The 23,254-nt window shown below is 35.9% G+C and overlaps 2 protein-coding genes across 2 annotated transcripts in view; both read right to left on the bottom strand.

Moving 5' to 3' along the window:
• The window catches only part of LOC107749984 (uncharacterized protein KIAA1107-like), a 29,795-nt gene extending 25,421 nt beyond the window's left edge, over positions 1–4,374 (bottom strand). The window contains exons 1-3 of the mRNA XM_016565229.1: positions 4,217–4,374; positions 2,646–2,804; positions 39–218 (exon numbers count right to left, since the gene is read on the bottom strand). Of these exons, the coding sequence (XP_016420715.1) occupies positions 39–218; positions 2,646–2,749 (284 nt within the window). The 5' untranslated portion in view covers positions 2,750–2,804; positions 4,217–4,374. The remainder of the gene's footprint in view (positions 1–38; positions 219–2,645; positions 2,805–4,216) is intronic.
• A 4,447-nt stretch (positions 4,375–8,821) lies between these two features.
• On the bottom strand, positions 8,822–20,509 carry LOC107749983 (epoxide hydrolase 4-like). The gene is made up of 7 exons (XM_016565228.1): positions 19,987–20,509; positions 17,489–17,574; positions 16,349–16,506; positions 13,409–13,537; positions 12,354–12,457; positions 10,930–11,078; positions 8,822–9,713 (listed from the first exon to the last, which is right to left on the bottom strand). The coding sequence occupies exons 1-7, from the start codon at positions 20,227–20,229 to the stop codon at positions 9,470–9,472; spliced, it is 1,113 nt and encodes a 370-aa protein (XP_016420714.1). The 5' UTR covers positions 20,230–20,509; the 3' UTR covers positions 8,822–9,469.
• Between the last annotated feature and the right edge of the window lie 2,745 nt (positions 20,510–23,254).

Raw genomic sequence — 23,254 nt, 5'->3', positions numbered from 1 at the left:
TTTATTATAGTAATAGCCCAGAAAATGCCATTATGTACTGTATAAAGTCCTTGAGGGCTGTAGGTTCAATCCCCTGCAGGTGGATGACAGGTGTAGTTGCTTCGGTTCCCTGCAGGAGGTGAGGAGCTCGGGCCAGCAGCACCGCCCTGTGGGCCTTCAGCCGAAGAGCAGAACCCACACACAGAGTGACGTCAGTCTCCTGCTCCTCCTGCAGCAGCCTGTTGGAGAAAGAGATCTTCATCAAAATAATATAAAAAAAAAAACAAATGCAGCAGTTCTGTTACTTTTGAGAAACAAACAAACAAATTGCTCAGCACCCCTTGCTATTTTGCTGCAATCGGCAAAACACTGCTGAGAGATTTTCTGGTGCTACATTACGGATTTTTTATATTAAAAATACGTGTCAATACACAAGTAAACTAGGCAAAAATAATGTAGCCTAATGGTTGAAAATCTGGGTTGAAAACAAAAATACTTCATCTAACACCACCTAACTACAATTTCACTAGAACTGTTATGTAAACACACATACATTTCTATTCTAAGGTTCTATAGTGTAATGCAAGCCTGTTTTTTTTCCCTGAGTTTAAAATATGAAAAAGTCACACTATGATATATAAAGTTATGAAATAAAGTCTAAATTATAAGAAATAAAAAAATAATAAAGTCACTCTGTGAGAAATCACAATTGTGAGATATAAAGCCGCAATTACCTTTTAATTATTTTTTGTACTCTTAGGCATACACAGGCTTCTGTAGTACTTCAGCATAAAAAGGTGTAAAAAGAAAAAGGAAGAAGGAAAAAGAAAGAAAACAAATAACAAAGACTAACCAGTGGTATTGGTAGTATTCTAAGGGAGCTTGAAAAAGTTAATTAATATTTCTTTTTTAACTATGATATGTCACTGACATTATATCTTATTTTAAACTTTATATCTCAGTTGCCCATTTTATATTTTACTGACACAGGCTTTCATTGTGTAGTAACAGGCTGACTTACTACACATTAAAAAACCATTAAGAGAACGCCATAACTATTACTAAGTATCACATATACTAAGGTATTAAATCCTTTTCCTTCAACTTCACATCCACATCAACATCATTGTCAGCATCATTTTGGCATCTTCTGCTGCAGTGCGACGCATTTAGGTGACCCAGAATCCTAAGTAGCCCTAGGCCTTTGTGCTGGGTGTTGATGTGACTGCAGTCTATGAAATAAAGTCTAAATTATAAGAAATAAAAAAATAATAAAGTCACTCTGTGAGAAATCACAATTGTGAGATATAAAGCCGCAATTACCTTTTAATTATTTTTTGTACTCTTAGGCATACACAGGCTTCTGTAGTACTTCAGCATAAAAAGGTGTAAAAAGAAAAAGGAAGAAGGAAAAAGAAAGAAAACAAATAACAAAGACTAACCAGTGGTATTGGTAGTATTCTAAGGGAGCTTGAAAAAGTTAATTAATATTTCTTTTTTAACTATGATATGTCACTGACATTATATCTTATTTTAAACTTTATATCTCAGTTGCCCATTTTATATTTTACTGACACAGGCTTTCATTGTGTAGTAACAGGCTGACTTACTACACATTAAAAAACCATTAAGAGAACGCCATAACTATTACTAAGTATCACATATACTAAGGTATTAAATCCTTTTCCTTCAACTTCACATCCACATCCACATCATTGTCAGCATCATTTTGGCATCTTCTGCTGCAGTGCGACGCATTTAGGTGACCCAGAATCCTAAGTAGCCCTAGCCTTTGTGCTGGGTGTTGATGTGACTGCAGTCCTCTCTCCTCCGATGTATGCATGCAGAGATGAAGAAGTGGAAAAGGGAATTGCATTTCCATCCAAACTAAAAATGCTGTTCCATCAGTAGTAATTACAGCACCAAGTGTGATGCCACAAGCTTACAGATGGCAGAAGACTACAGTGCACTTTTGGAATGATTTTGGAAATCACTATGAAAACAAGACTAAGACTAGTGGTGCATGGAACAGTCTTCATCTCTCAAAGGAACAATAGTAGGGGTGTACCAATATTACAATTCAGGCCAATACTGATCATTTAGTTGATATTAATTGTATTATTATGGGCAGCAACTAATAAATGGAGAATATTACAATTCAAATACTAAATCTAAAAAGAGAGGAAACAAGCATGCAAAATTACATATCCAATATCAATCAATCAATCAATCAAATATCAGATGTGTGGTACTGGCAAATTGTGCACCCATAAACAATGAGTCTATTTTTCCTTAAATGCTGTCTTTTTTAATGCTACACTAGTGAACGGAATTATTTATTTAAAAAATGTCCTAATAAAAAAAAAATCTCTCTCTCTCTCTATATATATATATATTATTTTTTGTAAATATAGAAATGTCTTTTTTTTTATTCCACACTTTTAATTGGTAGATGTACACATAAAGCAAATGATTAGAGTTTGCATATGAAATCACTGAAGGGAGTGGCATGAGCTGTGCAAACACTAGAGCAGGTTAGTGTGATTTGACTACACTGGTTGCTAAGAGTGCATCATATAACAACACTGATATTCCAGGCTCTGACCACTTCAGACAAGTTTTGAAAAAGAATAACCAAGGTCTTTCATGTTAAAGGTGATAATTACCGGTTCAGATCTCTTGACAGAGCATTTGCCAGTCGCTTCTTCAGCTGGTTTCTGCATTTGCGCTCTTTAGCTTGGAACTCCCGAGCAGCCTCAGTGGACGACATGTTATTGCCAAACTGCTGAGCCCATACGTCAGCACATTTCTGTGATGATAAACATCTGATGAGAGAAACAGGAAACATAATTCAGTCTTTAAACCGCAACCTTACTATATTTACTCTACAACAATAAATGATGATGATGATGATGATCACAAATTCACTACTTAATGATGCTTTTGTCAAAAGTGTCCTAAAGTACATTTATAACAATAAAAAAAAAAAAACAGTCTATGTGGTCAATCAATCTGGGATTTGTTTTATTTGCTTATTTATTTTGTCATTGTTTAGTTTTAGTTTAGAAGGGTTATATAAAAATCCTACTCCATAGGGGACAAAATATATTTCCCATGTGAAATGTACACCAATATATATCCACTGGGAAGAAATCTATAATATAAATGATATTTTAATGATTTATTATTTGTGTGTACAATTAAGTTTTTATGTCCTAAAGAAATGCTATCCTCAATATTTTTCATCACATGTAATATTTTTCCAAATAATGTTGATGTTAATATAGAAATGAAAAATGAGGAGAGTAGCACATCTTAGTCAGATTATTATTACTATCATACATAATATCAAAAGTCAGCAGTATATTGTACCAAAATCCACTTGGATGTTGATGAAGGCTATGATTAGATATTAATTCTGGACGTGATATGGAAAAAACCTTTAACAGATGAAATATAATTTGAAGACGTTAACTTTTCAATATATTATTTTCACTCTCACTTTCTTTCTCTGTCTATAGTAGGCCTATACAACAGACACAATTTAGTTAATATTTATAGGAAACAATATTTAAAATTCCTTCAAAAAGGTGTATGAACCACTGACCGGGCTTTTAGAGCTGACACACTTCTGTTAAATGGGGTTTGAACGCCACTTACCCAGTCAGATCTTTGACCACTAGACAACTAAAGTTGGTTAATCTAAGAGTAGACTATGCATTTTAATAATAAAGTAAATTATTTATTGTTAAAGGGTAGACTAATCTGTCTTATTTGCTCTTAAGAGACAAATAAAAGTCTTGCTAATATTATAAAGCTTAGATGATCTGATCTCCATTAAGGTTTCTCACTGTTAGCATTATTAGCATTCACACCTTTGAGTTACCATTTCAGAGAGCTATCAAAACAAGCCTGCTTAAGTAAACCAATCGTAAAATAATTATTACACAAAATCACTCCAAATATCCCCCGCTGTTGTGCTAAATGTTTAAACAAAGGGTGTGACTGTGTATTCATTGATTCGGGATGCTAGCCATTAGCCTTTAAACTGTCATTAACCAAAAAGAGATAATATTTATATTATTCTTACCTATAAGTTTATCTACAATTATCTACAAAAAGAGGAATATTTATATCGCCCTGCTGATGGTAAACCAGACCACTGAGGCACAATGACATTTCAAAAGCATCAGTGAGTCTGTCGTGTTGTCAATGACAACTGGATGAGGACACTTACCTCGCGCACTATCACACCGAAAACCGCGTCATTCTCAAAGTCAAACATCCACATCTGCACTTAAATGTCCACAAACGATTCTGATAGAGAAAGTGAATTTTAGCAGTCTACGCGAAACTGACAGCTAAACACAACCTTCGCAGTTTACATGGGGAGTGTTGTCTGGGAGTTGGGAGTATTTCTACCTTTGTTTTGCTGCCCTCATGCGGTGCAAGTGTGAATTGCATGACATGCAAAGTAGGTGAAGGTTGTCAAGTTAGATTTGTGCCCAATGTAGTTGAACGAAAGTTTTCAAGCAACAAACCAAATTATAAACTGAGAAATTTAAAAAACTCTCTGCATGAATGAATGAAAGAATGAATGTCAAATCTAGACTTAGTTTTACAGGTAGCCTATTTTATTTTCTATGTTTCAAAGTGTGCTTTGTTTTCATTCTAGCCTGTGAAGATGCTTTTGTCAGCTTCTGTACTTTCATAAGCAACTGCCAAGATATTTTTTTCCAAAACAAATGATTGTTAGGACTAAAAGACCCGAGAGCAACCATTAACCCTCATTTTAGACCCAAAAAAATGTTTTGAATTTTTTTTTTTAAATCGCTCATCGGAATGGTACGAAACTTCATCGGAATGGCACTTATGTGAACTAGTCCTACGTTTTATCTCAAATTCAAGATTTTATTGATCTCAAAATCAATAAAATCACTGCAGTACAATTCTATAGAGTATCTAGGTCAATAATTATCAAACAAATATTGAACTTTACACTTTGTTAAGCTACAACAGGGTCACTTTTAAAGGTATGTGGCCATTATACCCAAAAACCTATAAATCCTAAATGAAAACTCAAAACTTCATGAATCTATATGAGCATAAGCGACAGATGATTCTAAACAAGCATGCAACATTTTATGGAAATTCGACCATAGGTGGCGCTATAACGGTCATAAATGTTAAAAATCATCATGTTTCTATGGTAAATTACCTGGATTTGCCAAAAATGTTTTTTATTTTTAAATCATTAATTTAGGTGGTAAGAGCCATGTTAACACAATGTCTTTTTCCTTATGTGCTTAAATGCCTTAAGTGCTTGAACATTGGTAATGTGCTATATATATATTTTTTTTCCACAATGTGGAACAAATCTGCCTCAATTCAATGGGTTTTAAATACTTTTGCTCTATTTTTAACTTAAATACGGCATTAAATAAAACAATATATAATTTTAAAATATATTTCTTAGTCCATAATTGATGAATATTAATTAGTAACATGACATACACTCAAAAGGCAAAATATTAAAAAAACATTATTGAAGTGAAATATAGTATATTCATTTCACAAAAATAAAATAATACGAATATGGCCTCCGGTCAGTTTTGACTGCAAACAACACAAGTGTGACTCCCAAATGAACAATACCTGAGGGTTAAACAACATGTGAACTGTGGACCACTTTTGTTAAATGAGGATGTTGTTTTCTGCTTTTGATGTCAGTGATTTCATACAAATGCTCAGTAGCTGAAGATAGTGAACATAATGCTTTTGTTAAAAACATCCAGCTTTAACAAATGTAAACCTTCATTACCTTCTGGATGCCAATATAAGAACATGGCCCTTTGTTGTGCCTTGCTTTTCTAGATAACTGTTTTCAGTTGTAATGTTTGAATTGTATTTTAATATTAAAAATTTGAAATGTTTAAATGCACAGGTTTGTGGGTTTATCCTGACAGTTCTCTTGACTCTAGAAGGACGAGATTTTAGAAATGTAGGCTATACATTTTATATACTGCTGACATTCGCTCATTTCGCTGTGACAGTGTTTGTTACCTGCTATTGATGGTTAATCTAGGCTTATGTGATATAAAAAATGGGGAGTGTTTATTTTTTGTTTGTTTGTTTGATAAGCTATTGTTCTGAGTGACTAAAGTTTTTGGATTGATAGATGCTCCATTTTGCCTTTTTTAGTGTTGGGGGATACAGTTTTACCTATTTGAAATAATATCAGGGGCTAAAACTGTAGTGAATTTTGGTCTGTCAGAAATCTGTTTGAATATAAGCTGATATGATATAAGCTGTATGCCATACTATACAGTATATGATCCGCCACCGCTTAGCAGTGCGAAAAACACTCTCTGGAACAATGGAACAAACTCAGTATCCTTAAGCAGAAGATGCAAAAGCTTCTCCCTCAAGCTTCTTTTCCACAGGGAGCACACAAGCACATCAGGACCCCACAGGGAGTGCCCATTTGTTCCCCACAGGGAGTGCCCAAGCCTGCCTTGTTTCCACATGGCACACTCGTTCCTGTCCTTAGGCCCCAGGGAGCACCCGTGCCCACCTCCTTTCCACATGTAGGCAGCACCTGTGCCGCCTCTTTTTCCACAGACAGCACCCGTGCCCTGTAGGAGCAAAGGAGCTTAAGTTTGTCCTTCCTATCTTTTGTTTTTTACTTATTTAGCTTAATTTTTTTTTTAACTAAATACTGCCTTTAACTAAGCTAGTCCTATGTTTTGCAAGAAATCCTTTTATATTATATTTCAAAATGGCTGAAGTCATATGTCTTTACATTTTGTACTAGTTAAAACAACATTTGTCACACTCTTCAATCTGTGCTGCTGCTTTGTGCCTTTAAGCTGATTTCAACATTTAGTGGAAGAGTGAGGCTGTTTCCTGAAACCTAACAAAAAAAGTGTAATGTGAGCAGAACAGAGTCCCTATTTCATCTAATGTCTTTATTCAGTATTCCAAAGTAACTGATAGAAGACCATATTTTATTTTCTGCACAAGACAGAAATTATTAAATTGTATTAAACAATTTAAAGGACACATATTATGCCCCTTTTTACAATATGTAATATACGTCTCAGGTGTCCCCAGAATGTATCTGTGAAGTTTCAGCAAATACCCCACAGATCTTTTATTATATCATTTTGAAAATGCCTATTATAAGTGGAATCAGAAACACGCTGTATTAGAGCATGTCTCTTTAAATGCAAATGAGCTGCTGCTCCCCGCCCCCTTTTCCAGAATAGAGCAGGGCCATTACAGATTGCACCTGCTAAAAACATCTGTTTTGGTTATGATTATCATGTTTATCGCTGAAATCATGCGTTTTAAACCATATTAGTTTAAACTTCTGATATACGGTTTTCTGAGAGCACACATCCCAAGCACACGGACAGAAAGCGGCTGTCACAGGCATGTGAGTACCAAACTAGAGCTGGTACACCGTTGTTGTCGCTTGCGAAATCATGATGGCACCATGGGTGTAAACTTACAGATTAAGGGGCGGTAATATTATAATGAGATCCCTTTGCAACATCACTAGGGAAGCGAAATCAGACTCGCTCGTTTTTTCAGATGCTTGCAGAAAAAAAAGGCTTACCAAAACAAAGTTACTGGGGGTTAATCTTTTTCACATTTCCTTGGTTGGTAGATGCACCGGGGACCGGGGACCTGATTATAACACTTAAATCCTGGAAAAGTCAGATTTTCATGATGTCACATTTATTAATTTTTTTCTTGTACATTGCGAGAAAGGTTTAAAAATACTGTATATATAAAGTGGGTCACTGAAAAATAAATAAATTTATTTAGTATGGAGTCATGAATGTGGAAGAACAATTATACAATCTCACAATGAATAGTTCACACCTACGACAGTTTGATTTATAATAGCAATCAAAAATAATAATATAGAAAAGTGAAATTGTGTAATTTATACATTTAGTAGATACTTTTATTTAGTAGAGACTGTGGTGGAATTTGATTAAACACAGAATTATTGGCTGCTAACTCGGTGTTGCACATAGAGTAGTGTTTATTGCATTACCCTAATGACTTGGATTTAAAAAGGAGGGCTGTGTTGGGTAAACCAATAACACTTTACAACAAGGTCCCATTAATTAACTTTAGTTAATGCATTTACTAACATTAAATAATAATGAGCAATGCATTTGTTACAGTTTTTTTTTTTAAATCTTTGTTATTGATTATAAAAATACAACTGTTTATTGTTAATTTATGTTGGCACAGGTCCATTAAATATAAATATTAACAGTTGCAAATATAGTTTTAATAATGTATTAATAAATGCTGATATTAAAATGAGCTAAGATGAATAAATTCCAAAATATTAAAGTATTTTCCATTGTTGGTTAGTTAATTAACTAATGTAGTTAACTTATTTTAACAAATAGAACCTTATTTTAAAGTGTTACCAGTAATCACATTACAAAACTGAGTGTGAAAGGTTTTTTTAAACATAAAATTTAATTTACATGAATTTAATTCTGTGTGAAGATATTTACTGACCTCGTCCCAATGTTAAAATAAGATAATAAAATAATTTCCTCCCTTTTTCCATTACTTTATTTGTAATGAAAATTTGCCATTTCATCTTTATTCAGACTTAAAATGTTCCACGTATCTTAAAATTTGCAAGCATCTTATTAAATACATGTTATCAATAACTGTTGTTTAAAAAATGTTTTAACTTTATACTAACTTTGCAGAACATTCTTGTATATGAACAGAGAGAGCAACAGTAACAGAGAGAGCAAATTCAAGTCAGTGACTTTCCGCTATTATTTATTTGCTTAGAAAATCAAAATGGTGCAGAGCTGGTTCTACTGTCTTAGATGCAGTGTTTAGGAGAAGATACAAAAAAAGTGTACAATATTGAAACATCACTTTGTTTTATCATACAGGACGATCAAAATAATGACATTCTCAAATGTTTAAGCCAAATATAGTCAAAGATACAAAAAAGAATATCTTCTACTAAGACAACACTACCTGATAGAGAGGTGGAGGGGTTTAGGACTCCCATAAGACTGTGTTACAGAGAGTGCAGAGAGTAGCAAATCCGATGATACAAACGACTGACAGCTCCGTCTCAAAAAGACATGGCACATCTTTTATGCTGCAAAATGGTATGTCGAAAGGCACCACACAATACAATTTACTCACAAGATATTTTGCAACACACTTTTAAACACTGTCACCAAGAAACCTTAAGGCGAATGTCATGTGCAAACTTGAGAAAAATAGATTAAACACACTACTCTCTATGCAACCCCTCCGATTAAAATGTGCTTTTGTTCTTTTTCCGCTTCACTGAAGTTTGATTTGTTTCTATATCTTAGATGTATCAAATTTAAAACAATGATTGCATTAATCATTACATTGGTTTGTTTTCACAGGCATTTCCCTGGTCCCCTCTTCAGGTGAGCTCAGAGGGAGAAGGACCCCATTATAAGTTCCTGTAGTTTTTCCGGCCTTCTCCCTCCTTAATGAAAGTCCATATGAGTGTGTTGACGATGTCGGGCTGATCTTGTTGAAGCCAGTGACTGGCTCCAGAGATGATGTTGAGACGGAAATGGTTTCTGATGTACAGGCGGCAGGCCTCGGCCATGTCCTGCTCCAGAAAGGCGTCTCGCTCTCCCCACAGCAGCAATACAGGAGACTTCACCTCACTCTGACTCAGTGGGAGGGCACTGCGGAATACAAATAATACTAAAATTAGGGCTGTCAGCTCATTCTAAATTTCTCAAATAATTGCACATATTGTTTGCTGAAAAAATCTTGCCGATGAAAATATTATATTATTGCAGTAGATGAGTAAAACATTGAATAGACATTGGAAAAATTGACCAATATGTGTTTATTTTCATATTAATGAACATTATACTTTAGGTGACCTATAGTTTACAGTTAGGATTTATTTATTGTGAACTGAGCCGTTCTGAGACACTGAAAACACCAGATCATGAGCTGCTAGCGTGAAAAACACACTGAACACACTGAAAAAGAAAAACTGTAAAAGAACACACTGCCACGCAGTGTTGGGGAAAGCTACTTTTAAATATAATGCATTACAATATTGCGTTACTGCGTGATATGGACTTATGTGTTCCTAGTTTGTGTAGAAACTGTTATGTCAGCGCCTTCCTACACACACCCACCTGCCCACCTACACACACCCACTCGTGCACACACACACACACACACACACACACACAGTCAGCGCAGCTCTGCCCTGAGACATAATCAAAGAGTGCTTCAGGAGCAGATGGAGGGCTCAGTCATGCATGCACGTCTCACATGCTTCCTAACACATGCATTCCGCAAGCAAATTAAAGTAGAGTATTTACACCAGGGTGTCCACAATTGTTTAGGGTATATAAAAAATTAACTGAAACATCCATTTTGATCGTTTAGTACTCTCAGAGACAACCAGCAGTGGATTTGATGCTGATATGAACCTATTTTGAAAGAATATCTTTACAGCATAGACAGTGAAATAACGGCTGTTCATGCACAGCTCAGAGAGCATGAAATCAATCTTTCTCCATCTTGACAGGGACATATGCACTTATGAATTTAGTTCTCATTTAGTCTAAGTCATGATGTTATAGATTTCTTTGATGTTATGTCCATAACATTTTGAAATGCATATCACATTTTTTCTTTATAAGCAATAAAACAAATCTGTTGTAAGCATTACTGCTGCAATAGCTGAGGCAAGAACATCAGCTACTTCTCAAAAAGTTGCTAAATATATAATATTAAATAAACATAAATATCCATTTCAGACACTAGAGGGCGATATTTTCTGTAAAATGAGCTAAGCAGCTTTTTTGGCATTCAAGACACCTACAAAGCTGTATGAAAAAAAAAATACACAGATTTTTAAATGAGACACACAGGTACCTGAAGACATTTCTGAAGTAGTTGAGGGCCCCAGTGAGGGCCCCTGGCTGTGAGAGGGCATGCAGGTATGCTTCGAGGTCTTCTGTGGTGAGCCACCGGCCCTTACAACTGATACCTGTGCTGCGGCTGGTAAATAGACTCTTCAGCGCCTGTAAATCCACATGAAAAAGCAGAATGAGCTTGAAGAATTCAGTCCTATTATATATTAGATGTCTTTAACTACTATTTAACTACTATGTCTAAATAAATACATTCATTGTTAGGTACAAGATGCAATGTAATCAAGATGTAACTGAAGGATACAGATGTGGTTACATGCAGGCATTTTTAAAACATAAAACATGCACACAATAAGTGCACTGTATCAAATGAATAATTTAAATATAAGTATATAAGACACTTTATATAAAGTGGGTTCCATAATTCAATCTGGCCACATCAGAATAGAACTAAAAAGAAAAACATTAATTTTATACATGCTGTGCAAAATAAAAATGTTTAATTTTACAAAGGTAGCTGAGCAAAAAGGTTGAAATATTTTACTTGTCATAAATATCCTCTTCATATTATACTAGACAACGTCATACTGGATTATTTAAATATGTATTTCAGCAATGGTACTTTCTATAGCTGGGCAATTAGAATGCATAATATGCATAAAATAATCAGCACACTAAAACTAGTGTCTATCCAGAGCTGATTCATAATGACTAAGCTATGTGTGCTGAAGACAGATGGATAATCTTGGCCTACTGATTCACTCTGTATTCATAATTCTTACACAAACAAATTCACATGCTGGACCCAAAAGCTGGTCAGTTATGTAAAATGATGGGTAATTAAAAAAAAGAGAGAATGATGTTATCATTCCCTATTCTAGTAATTCTCAGTTCATACGTACTGTATGTACATTCATGTCTTTAATTCCTTACGTAGGTAACAAAAGTATATACATTGTTGGTAAGATTTTTAAATGATTTTAAAAGTAGTCTCATATGCCCACCAAAGCTGCAATTATTTGATCAAAAATACAGTAAAAACAGTAACATTTTGTAATATTATTACTATTTAAAATAACTATTTTCTATGTTAATAGGTTTTAAAATGTAATTAATTCCTGTTATGGCAAAGCTGAATTTATAGCAGCCATTACTCCAATTTTCAGAAATCATTCTAATATGCTGATATGGTGCTCAAGAAACATTTCTTTTTATTATCATGTGTGTGTTGCTTAATGTTTTTATGGAAATCAAGATTTTAATGATGTTAAATGAATAGAAAATTCAAAAGAACAATTTATTTAAAAAATGTTTTTGTAACAATAAGCCTTTACTGTCACTTTTGATCAATTTCTTGCATCTTTACTGAATAAAAGGTCTAATTTCTTTTTTTTTTTAAAAGGTAGTATATTGAGTCAAGCTCACCTTGAAATCATTGATGGAGAGCATTAGCTCTGGGAAATATGGCAACTGGAAAAAAAAGTAGTAACTTGACTTGAGCATCTGACTGGGGTGATGAAGGGCATAATCTGGACAGAGAAGAGAGAAAGCAAAAGGAAACTTAACCCAACATTGTACAGTGTGGCTCTAGGGTAACAAACCCATTTGCTTCACTTTTAAGCACATAACTCACATATAAATTGGCAATAAAATGGTTAATAATGAAGGGATAAAGATTTTTTGGTCACACTACTGTACATCCTGGCAGTCGTTTTAAAATCATTTAAAAGCTGGCATGACACTCTGTGTGGACGACACACATTTTTGCTCTGGAGAACTGCCCTCAGAAAAGCTAATTTTATTGATTTTTCAGCCATCAAAAACATGATTCACTTTTGTTAAGTCAATAAACCTAACTGTAAAACATTGATAGTCTTATACATTATCTGCATGTTAATAAATGTGTTTGTTGCCTATAAGAAAATGTGCAACACTGGATAGGACATGGTTGCAGTGAATATAGAGAATGTCTACTTTCCTTGTATTACTATACACAGGAAACAGTTTTTTCCCTTCCCAATCTTAGTTTTATTATCAGTGCTGTTTCTAGGCAACATACCTTTTTGATTTCAGTAATGAGATCCATGTTATGTAAGAAAATGGAATCAAATCATGTTTCATAACATATGCAATAGAGGGTTAAAACTGAAGACAGCCCATTAAGTGGGGATAAATTTCAAAAGAACAAGAAAAGCAAAAGGTGTAGCCGTGTTCGTGTCACTCTCGTCAGGTACTGAGTGTTATTATAAGAGGGTCCCGTGTCTCTGCCAGAAGCCTGCCTGTACAGTAATTACCTCCTCCTCCAGGCTGGAGCGCACGAGACAGATGGAGAGCAAAGCCCCATGATTCCCTGGGCCTAACCACAATATTTCATTGTGAATGATGCAGATCATATTAATGATCCCTAAAACCAAAACAGAGTCTCTGGGGCAGGCATGATAGAACAGAAGGTCTGGTTGTCAGATGTTTAGGGCACTTACCAGTGAACACACAGGGGTGAGGGCTGTTCAGCACTATGAGTTTTGTCACCATTTCAGGGTAGTGAATTGCACAGAGCCACGCGATGATGCCACCCCAGTCATGCCCCACGAGAAAACATCTGTTGTATCCTGAGGAGAGGATCAGAAGGAGGAAGCTGGCATGTTTGTGTTTGTTGTGGTGTTGTGTATGCCACATAATTAATAGGGAAAGTGAGAGACAAGACAGGAAATTGTAGCAAAATCAGAGGGAAAAGGATCGAGATATGACGCAAGCCAAATTCAAACTCATATTTTCCAAATAAGCACCATAGCACAATGTGTCTAACCACTAGGCCACAGTTCCAACATTCTCTTTCCTCACCAACATTTAAAAAAAAAAAGCTGCCAGTTGATGATCATTATTTTATTCACGATTAATCGCATCCAAAATAAAAGATTTTGTTTACATAATATATGTATGTGCTCTGTGTATATTTAGCATGTATATATAAATACACACACATACAGTATATATTTTGAAAATATTTGCATTTATATATATTTATAAATTCATATACTTATATTTTATTATATATAAATACATATATTTAACATATTAACATAACATTTTCTTAAATATATACATGCATGTGTTTGTATTTATATATACATATTAAATATACACAGTACACACACATATTATGTAAACAAACGTGGTTGTAGAAAGCGCACGAAGGAGTAACCAAAATAGACTTTAATTCCACTTTAACACAAAGAACAGGAGAGCTAAATAGCATCAACGCACGTGTACCATTAAATCAACATTAGTCCAGGGGCCTGTACCATGAAGCCGGATTAGCTGGCTAGCCAGGTAAGTTTCAGTTTAGTTTGCACCAATCCTGGGTTTTAGGTACCATGAATGTGGCTTGGCTTTTAGCTGCGTTCATTGCCATAGTAATGGGGCAGGTTATGTTCTGCGTTAGAGATCTCAAACTGAAATTGGACCAATCAGATGTGAGCAAAGTAACACATGTCTGACACAAAAAAGTCACTCCCCCAGTTTAACTTGCTCCAAATTAAAGGTCACTAGTACTAAAAAAATGTCTGGCTTTAATGATAATTACTTAGAGTTATTTTATATGATTTATATAATTATATGATTTATATTAGTAATCCATTACACACAAGCAATTTTAGTTTAACAGTTATTATAAATCATTTATTTTCAATGAATGTTAATATATACAGATCGTATGTAATATAAATAAGCTGTAGAATCAATTGATAATGCTTTAAAAATGACTATGTGACCTTACATGTTCTAACGAGTCTCTATCGCTGTATATAACAAGTTTCACTTGTGACTGCACTGATAAAACAAGAGAATTTCTTTTATTTGTCCTCTTTCATGGACAAGTGCTTCAGTGTAAATGCATTTAAATTCATCATATTCTTCAATCTCTTAACCTTTAGCAAAACCGTTAACCTTTAACCAAGGCTCACGATTGGCTGTTCGCCAGTGATGTCACACATTCATGTGCTCCACAAACTTAGGATCAAAGCCTGAGTTGACAAAGAAAGTTGATGATCAGCATCATGGTACCAACAAAGCCAGATTGGAGTGGTTTGGTTTTGTCAACTCAAAACTAATCCTGTAACTCTGAATTTGTTCATCTTACCCTCATGGTACAGGCCCCAGGACAAAGAACAGACAGAAACTGAAGGCTTATAAAGACAGGGAAACAAAGGAGCAAACGAGATGATCAATCAACACAGGTGAACAGAATGAAGGTGATTAACTAATAATGAGAACAGGAACCAAACCAAATAAGGACAAACAGGAACATACACATGACACATGGCCTCTTTTTATGAATTTATTTCCTCGTATTAGTCCAAACATGGCCATGTTTTAACTAAATTAAAACGAGGGAATTAATATTATAGCTACATTGTACCACTATTTACCTAAGATAAATGATTAAAACACAAATTACTTTTTTCCCGCATGTCATGTGCAGAGCTCCATAATTTTCTATTTAAATGTCAAAAATTTTAATTCACATTCAACATTCAGTTTTAAGATGGAACTGTGGCATAGTAGTTAGACACATTTGGACAATACGACTTTGAGTTTAGCTTGCATCATTTTCCAATCATATTAATAAACAAATGATTAATTCATGGCCACTTTATCTTGTCCCTGCATTTCATGTTCAGGGCTCCATACAAAATAGAATATGTTACAGAAATCCAATTAAGTACGCTTCGAAATCAGAACTATTTCTGTTTAATCCCAAGTATTAATTTTATTCAACAATATATAACAGAAAATAATTATATTATGTTGAGCCTTGCATTTTACTGCACAATAACTACTGTTTACACTGTGGTTTGAGTGTAAGTAGTCTTCTTTTGCAATAATAATATCATGCTGCAGTTCATTTAGTGTCATATCAAGGACTGACTCAGGATGAATGACACCATTGCTGTGAGCCAGGGCGGAAGTTTCCACCGTCTGCAATAGAGTGATTCCAATGTCAAGGAACTGAGACCCTGGAGCAAGACATCATCATGAATCCTAATAACGTGTCATTGACGGCCTGTCACAATACACCGCCAGCCGCTTACACACATGCCACTCCGTGCAAGCAGACAGATGAGTTTAACTACAACATGATATACACTGTTCATCTACACTTGTCCTTGAGTCACATTGTAGCATAGCTCAACTAGTGATTGTGTCACATTTGAAATCTAGAGGCAGACAATTAAGACTTCATTTTAACTGACAATCTAAAAAGCCAAGGGCATCTGTGAATGGGTCACCTTCACATTACAGACTATTGGGAAGAGTGCTACATTAGCATTCACCACTACAACAGCCTTATCAAAACCTCTAGACAGGCTGGAATGTGAAATGGAAATAGGGCTGAGGTAATGGAGGCAGTCTGTTCTTACCCAGATACTCCACAATGTCCTTGATGTCAGTGACAAGGTAGTCCAGTCTGTAGCTCTCAGTTGAGGAGGGCAGGTCAGACTCCCCGTAGCCTCGCATATCCACAGCAACAACACGGAACTCGCTCTTAAATTCCCTCAGCTGGTGACGCCAGGAGAACCTGGCAAAACAAGGGGTAGATCTTTGATAAATATTTAGTATGAATTCTACAGGTATCTACAATAATCGTACAAATTTGAATGATTTGCACTGCTACATATTTTAGAAAAAAATCAGATTGTGCCACTGATTAGTGCTTTAACTAAAAAGGCATAACCAGTTTTATGGAGTACCCAATAGTTTGACATGTAAAATTTAGTTGAATTGTATTAGTAAACTCTGCCACAGTGGTAGCATTCCATAGCAATTGTCTTTAAAGAATGAGAAGAAAGAGAGAGAAAGAAAGCTGAGGAAAAGCAGAAGGAAGCCTTTCTATGATTCTGATGAGTCAGTGCAGCAAAGGTTCTAAGGACCCAATATGTGAGAATATAGATGAGCGTTATATTAGCACACACACACACACACACACACGTACACACACACACACAAACCCTATTCTAACCTCCACATTTCTCTATTGCTCAGCAGCAGAGAGAAATCTTTGACTTGCACTTTTTGAATGCACCAAACTAAAGTGGAGCAGAAGTCAGAAGAAAAGGGCGTCCTCCAGGTCTCCTCTACTCGTCCAAGAGTTCATCACTGATTCTGGAGCAGTAGATTTGCCAGTGAAGCAGAAAGGAGCCGTGCCACATTAATTAGGCACAGTCCTGTCCTGATCGCAGTTCAGCAGTCTGGCAGCTCACTGAAACGACAGCTTCACTGGTCCCAAGACAGTCCGAATGTCATGACTGTACTCCATATCACATTTCAGGACTGTTTAATACATTATACCGCCCGTTTTACATTTCATAACAATAATACACACAGCTCTGACTCTGACTGAAGAGTTGTGTTGATAGGGAAGGTTTGAGTCTCAAATATGATCTATGACTCCATGTGTATAATATGGACTGATTCCACAACAACATATTTCCGATCTGTGCCTGGCAGCATCCCAGTAGAGAAGTGTTTCCCTTGTGTGTGCGAGTGTGTTTGAGTCTCACCAAAACTCGGGGAATCCATGCAGAAACAGCATAAGTGGCTTTCCTCGTTCTCCAGCAGCAACATAGTGAAATCTGAGTCCAGACTCCTAAAACCATAGAGACCAGAGGCAGTTATTCTTCACCATAAACAGAGGATATGATAAAAGCAGTACGTTCTCTTTAATCACACAGGCCTGTCCATCCTGATGTAAAATCCATTCTCACATCACTCTCTGCTTGATAGAGCTATAAAATGCACCAGAGAGGGGGAGTCGTGTCCGCAGGTTTCAGCTAATATTAAAGCAATATCTTCCATTGACATTTATGGGAAAATTCATACCCTGTTAAATGACAGCCTGCATCAAATTGCATGTGATAGTATCCTCGGGTTGTCTGGCTATTTCAAGAACATTGTTTGCAATGCAAAATTTTCCTTTTGAATACAAACAAGTTGTATTCCAGAGTTTTTATAACAAATCCCTCAATCCAGCAGTTGCAGAGACTTTTACAATATTTTTCTTTAGAAACGTTTGTATACCCCACGTTACAAAAGTTATATAACAAAACTTAAAGTGGTTGTTTTCTAAGATTTCAAAGGACCCCAGGTGAAAAACAAGTGCACTTCCATAATGTACTTAAAGTGCTTTATTTTCACGCACTAATTTTGTACTTAATATACTAAAAATGATTCATTAGTACTTCTTAAGATAAACTTAAAGGGGTCATATGATGCGATTTCAAGTTTTCCTTTCTCTTTGGAGTGTTACAAGCTGATTGTGCATAGATAAGATCCCTGAAGTTGCAAAGACTAAAGTCTCAAAACCAAAGAGATATTCTTTATCAAAGTTAAGACTCTGCCACGCCCCCCTAAAACGAGCCGTTTTAACACGCCCCCACATATCTACCTCACTATGCGGAAATATTTGCATAATGCGCCCAAATGATCACGCAAAGAAAGAAGGCGTGGTTTCAAGTAACCGCAGTTAGTGTTGAAGCAACATGTCAGGGAGACGCTGGGGGCTTTGTAGAAAACGAAGCGTTTGAGAGAGGCGGGGCATAGAGGACTGTACAGTATGTACAGTATTTGAAAAATAATGTGTTTTTTGAACATTAAAGCATGTCAACATATTCTGTTACACCAAATACACAAAATAATGATCTTTAAAAAAGCATCATATGGCCCCTTTAAGATCGTCTCAGTGTACTCAACTGTGCTATTTTGGGACACCATGAATATGAAAAATTCGCTTTTAACATACTATCTCTGTATTTAAAAAATGGATTTAGTTACCACTTGTAGTACACTTGAAACATCTTTCATACACTAGTACACTCAAATGTACAACAAGTGGTGACTAAATAAATTTTTTAATGGAAGTGTACTTTTTTTCACCTGGGATGCTACGTTTTTAGAAAAAGTGCAGATTCAGAGTACCTAATGTGTGAACGGTTAGTTCAAAGCTCTGCAGGTATATATATACTCATCACATCTATCCTGAGACTGCCTAAGCTGTTTTCAGCACCACTCCAGTGGACAGCGAAGTCCAGGCAATGACTATGATTTTGTGGGAAACTGATCACTCTGCTTGTGCTCAGATGATGCTCAGTGATGGAAACTGCTTGCTTCTGGGAGCAACCCCATGGGAAATAAAAATCACAAATTAGATCTCTGTAAAGGGATAGTTCCCTTAAGAAAAAACATAGCCCAAACATGAAAACTGTATTACCCTCATGTTGTTTCAAATCTGTATGACTTTCTTTCTTCTGCTGAACAAAGTAAGACATTTTAAAGAATGCTGGCAAGCAAAAGTTGTGAGTTACTTCTGGATTACATTCCTCCAAAAAAACTAAAAAACAAAAACAAACACCGAGACATTTCCTTAAATATCTTTAGGGCTTTCCCTTTCCTATAAAGCATTGTGCTATGCTACCAAGGTCATGGGTTCAATTCCCAGGGAAAGCAATGTAAGTCGCTTTGAATAAAAACATCTGCCAAAAGCATAAATGTAAATCTTCTTTTACATACATAAAGAAAGAAAGAAAGAAAGAAAGAAAGAAAACGTTTGGAAAGACACCAGGATGAGTAAAATTGACAGAATGACCAATCCATTTAATCTTTCTCTTAGACACCAATGAGGCTAAAAGGAGTATAAATTGATAGCCTACTTTTGCTTGATCTTCTGCTTCTAGTGAAACACCAGGTGATTTAATGCATCTCATCAACAATATCTCAAACTGTGCTCAGGTTTGGCAAGATACCAAACCTGAAAACATGATCTCAATGCACTAATATTTGTCATCAAATTCTATCCAGATGAAATTATGTGGGCTACCCGCATTTATGTTTATAGTTACTCAGCAATCGTCTCATTTATTTCTCCTAAGGAAACATCCGAGGCAAACTTCATATTTCAAAGAAAAAAAACGAAAGAGCAATATCTGAGCATTAAAAAAAGCAAAGTTATATTTATGTAGGATATACATGCTTTCATTTACTGTCAACCATCCATCCATTTTACCTTGATTTTAACATAACAGTGGGTTCCCAAGGACGTGTCATTCAGGCATGCAGGGGGTGTCTCACGAACCGTCCACTGAAAGGTTGTTGATGGTCGTAGGATTATATTCCAGCCAAGTTTGAGCAGCGCTACGCCCGTGCATAGCGCGCAATATCCATAGATGAGAGCCCAGTATCCCATAACTCTGATCTTCAGCGTCAGCCCGACTGTCAACAACAGCAAGTTATGAAGCAGTCTCGCCATCTTTACATTACTGCGGGAATACGCTTGTTGATCACGGCTTTTGTTGATTTGTTTACTCAACTGCCTGTGTTTCAAAAACGACGCGCATCTTAATAGCCCCGTCGGACCTTCAACGAGCGCATCCTGACCGGGGAGGATCCCTGTGTAGACGCCACAGAGTCACGCTTACGTATGACAGAAGAGATGCTCAGTCCCAAAGGTGTTCGCACCTCGGACTGAACCATTACAGCCCACCTACACCGACAAAACTAGAAGGCTCCCATTATAGTCCAGGCAGCTTTCTGGGGCTGGGCCCACCTCGTACTCGCAGACCGTCCACGCGCAGAGTTCTGGACTCTCGCGAACGCTGCCGGTAATAACTGCGTCGATCACGGGAGGGCTCGGGTTTCTGTCGCGATCGCAGTGTAGATGAGGTGTAGCTGTTATTGGATATTTTACCCTGGATACAACAATAAAATATACTGTGCCTCATGGTGCATTAAAATTATGATTTCCCGAGACCAGTGAGACCCTAAGCTCCGCCTAGAGCATATCGATATTCATAATGTACAGATTTATTAACTCATAGCTGGGAAACATAAATGATCATTAAAGACAAGGGGATTCAAATAACTTTTGGACGGAGGCATGTACATTTTATTAATTACAGCTCGATGATTATTTAAATAAATAGGATGACGAGGCTGCATATGGTGTCACTTAACATTCATTTTGAAATTTCTCAATTATATTTCAAAAATGAATATACCAACGTTTGTGATTTCATCTAATAGAATGTTTTGAATGAAACAAACCACCTAATGGCACAAAACATCACAGAATGGACGATAACTTAAGTTTCAGACAAACTTAAGTTCACTCATGTTCAAAAAGAATATAGCCTTGAAAACTAAAACGATTTTTATTTAACATTTCATCCATATACAATACCGTTCAGAAGTTTGGGTGGGCAAGATTTTAAAGTTTTTAATACAGTCTCTTACTAAGGCTGCATTTATATGATTAAAATATAGTAAAAACAGCAATATTGTGAAATATACAATTTATACAAATAACTCTTCTCTGTTTTAATATATTGTAATACGTAATTTATTCCTGTGATGGCAAAGCTAAAATTTCTGTAGTCTTCGGTGTCACATGATCCTTCGGAAATTATAATATGCTGATTTGGTGCTAAAAAATATTTCATGCCAAATTTTGAAGACTTAACATGATTCTTAACATGAAAAACACTGATTTGAAATATAAATTTTTGTAACACGAGTTACAGTAATGCCTTCAATGTAATTTTTGATCAATTTAATGTGCTAAATAAAAGCATTAATTTATTTAAAAACACCTTAAAGTTTAGTGTATACAGTGGTGTAAAAAAGTGTTGGCCCCCTTCCTGATTTCTTATGAAGAAAAACAAAATGAAGACTTTGGAGTGGCCTAGTCAAAGTCCTGACCTGAATCCTATTGAGATGCTGTGGCATGACCTTAAACAGGCGGTTCATGCTCTAAAACCCTCCAATGTGGCTGAATTACAACAATTCTGCATAGATGAGTGGACCAAAATTCCTCCACAGCGCTGTAACAGACTCATTGCAAGTTATCGCAAACGCTTGATTGCAGTTGTTGCTGCTAAGGGTGGCCCAACCAGTTATTAGGTTTAGGGGGCAAACACTTTTTCACACAGGGCCATGAAGGTTTTTATTATCAAGGCAAACAAAATCCAAAACTACATTTAAAAACTGCATGTTGTGTTCACTTGTGTTACCTTTTACTAATATTTAAATTTGTTTGATGATCTGAAACATTAACGTGTGACAAACATGCAAAAAAATAAGAAATCAGGAAGGGGGCCAACACTTTTTCACACCACTGTATATGATGGTGACATTCATATGTACTGTGTAACAAAAATGACCCGTTCAGCTTAATTGAAAGTGACCACAACACAGTTTACTGAAAATACTTTTATTGATTTAACTTTTAGAATGTGATTTCTTTGAAATAATGTATTGTTCTTCCACTCAATAGCATGTGACACCTCAGCATGGTGGTGTATTGAATAAAGTGCTTGTGATGAGAACTGCCACACAACCATTATAGTCAGAATTCAGTGCAGTACAATCACCAGATCACACCTTGGAATCAACACGGCTCTGGAGAACCCACTGGCTTTAGGCACAGAGAACTGCCTATCATCTCCAAGAGAGAAACTTTATGGCACTGCACTTCCAAATAGATACAAATAGAAATACAGGAAGTGCAATAACTCCTCTAAATAAGTCTGATTCTTCATAGGCGGACACTTGGGGAAAAAAAATGGCGGTCCTGTAACAAAATGCTAAATATTTATACACACATGCTTAGGTTACATTTCTGACACTACAGAAACATATATTTTTTTGATTTATATAAATTAAACGGGACAAGTTTAACGCAGTCAGCATATTTTCTGTTTAAATTGCTGCTTTACGTCAAATACATGAAATACCAGATAGTAGGATAAACAGGGACGGGGCCCTGCACAGGAATATCCCTTACAGTTCTGACAACAGCTAGCGCAAGAAGACCAGCTATGCAATATTCATACAGCAGAAGAGTCGATGGAATGTGTCAAAGAATCCGATTGCAACAATAATCAAGAAGTAAACATTCTTCAGCATTTAAAAAACAAAACACGCTAAGGAACACAAAAACTGCTGTGAAACGACAGACATGTTTCTCTTTCCAAACTGCCACAGACAATCGGCAGCGGCTGCCCTCGACTAAGGATTTTTCTGGTCGACTAGTAGTCGTTCATTTTAAGCATTAGTCGACTAATCGCACGTTTATTAATAAACCATTTAAATCATTATAATGAGCCTTTAATTGCATAGATAGCCTAATAAGCGCTCAAGCGCACGCATAAAGCCTGCCACAGCGCACCGCAGAAGCTATGATTATGAATGCGTCAAGGAAAAACAGTAAGGAGACTGCATTAACATTTTAATAATTTGATAAACTAGTGCTTTCTTTGTTTTCGGTTTAAGAGATG

This window comes from Sinocyclocheilus rhinocerous, unplaced genomic scaffold (genome assembly GCF_001515625.1).
Source record: "Sinocyclocheilus rhinocerous isolate Xijiao unplaced genomic scaffold, SAMN03320098_v1.1 scaffold212, whole genome shotgun sequence".
NCBI classification, from domain to species: domain Eukaryota; kingdom Metazoa; phylum Chordata; class Actinopteri; order Cypriniformes; family Cyprinidae; genus Sinocyclocheilus; species Sinocyclocheilus rhinocerous.
Note: the sequence above shows the minus strand (reverse complement) of the source record. Positions and strands in the feature narration are given on the sequence as shown.

Coding starts and splice junctions, on each gene's coding strand:
- LOC107749983 (XM_016565228.1), bottom strand. CDS start 20,229: ATGGCGAGACTGCTTCATAACTTGCTGTTGTTGACAGTCGGGCTGACG. Junction 17,575..19,986: donor ACTGTTATGTTAAAATCAAG/GTAAAATGGATG, acceptor CTATGGTTTTAG/GAGTCTGGACTCAGATTTCA. Junction 13,538..16,348: donor GGACATTGTGGAGTATCTGG/GTAAGAACAGAC, acceptor TCCTCTCCTCAG/GATACAACAGATGTTTTCTC.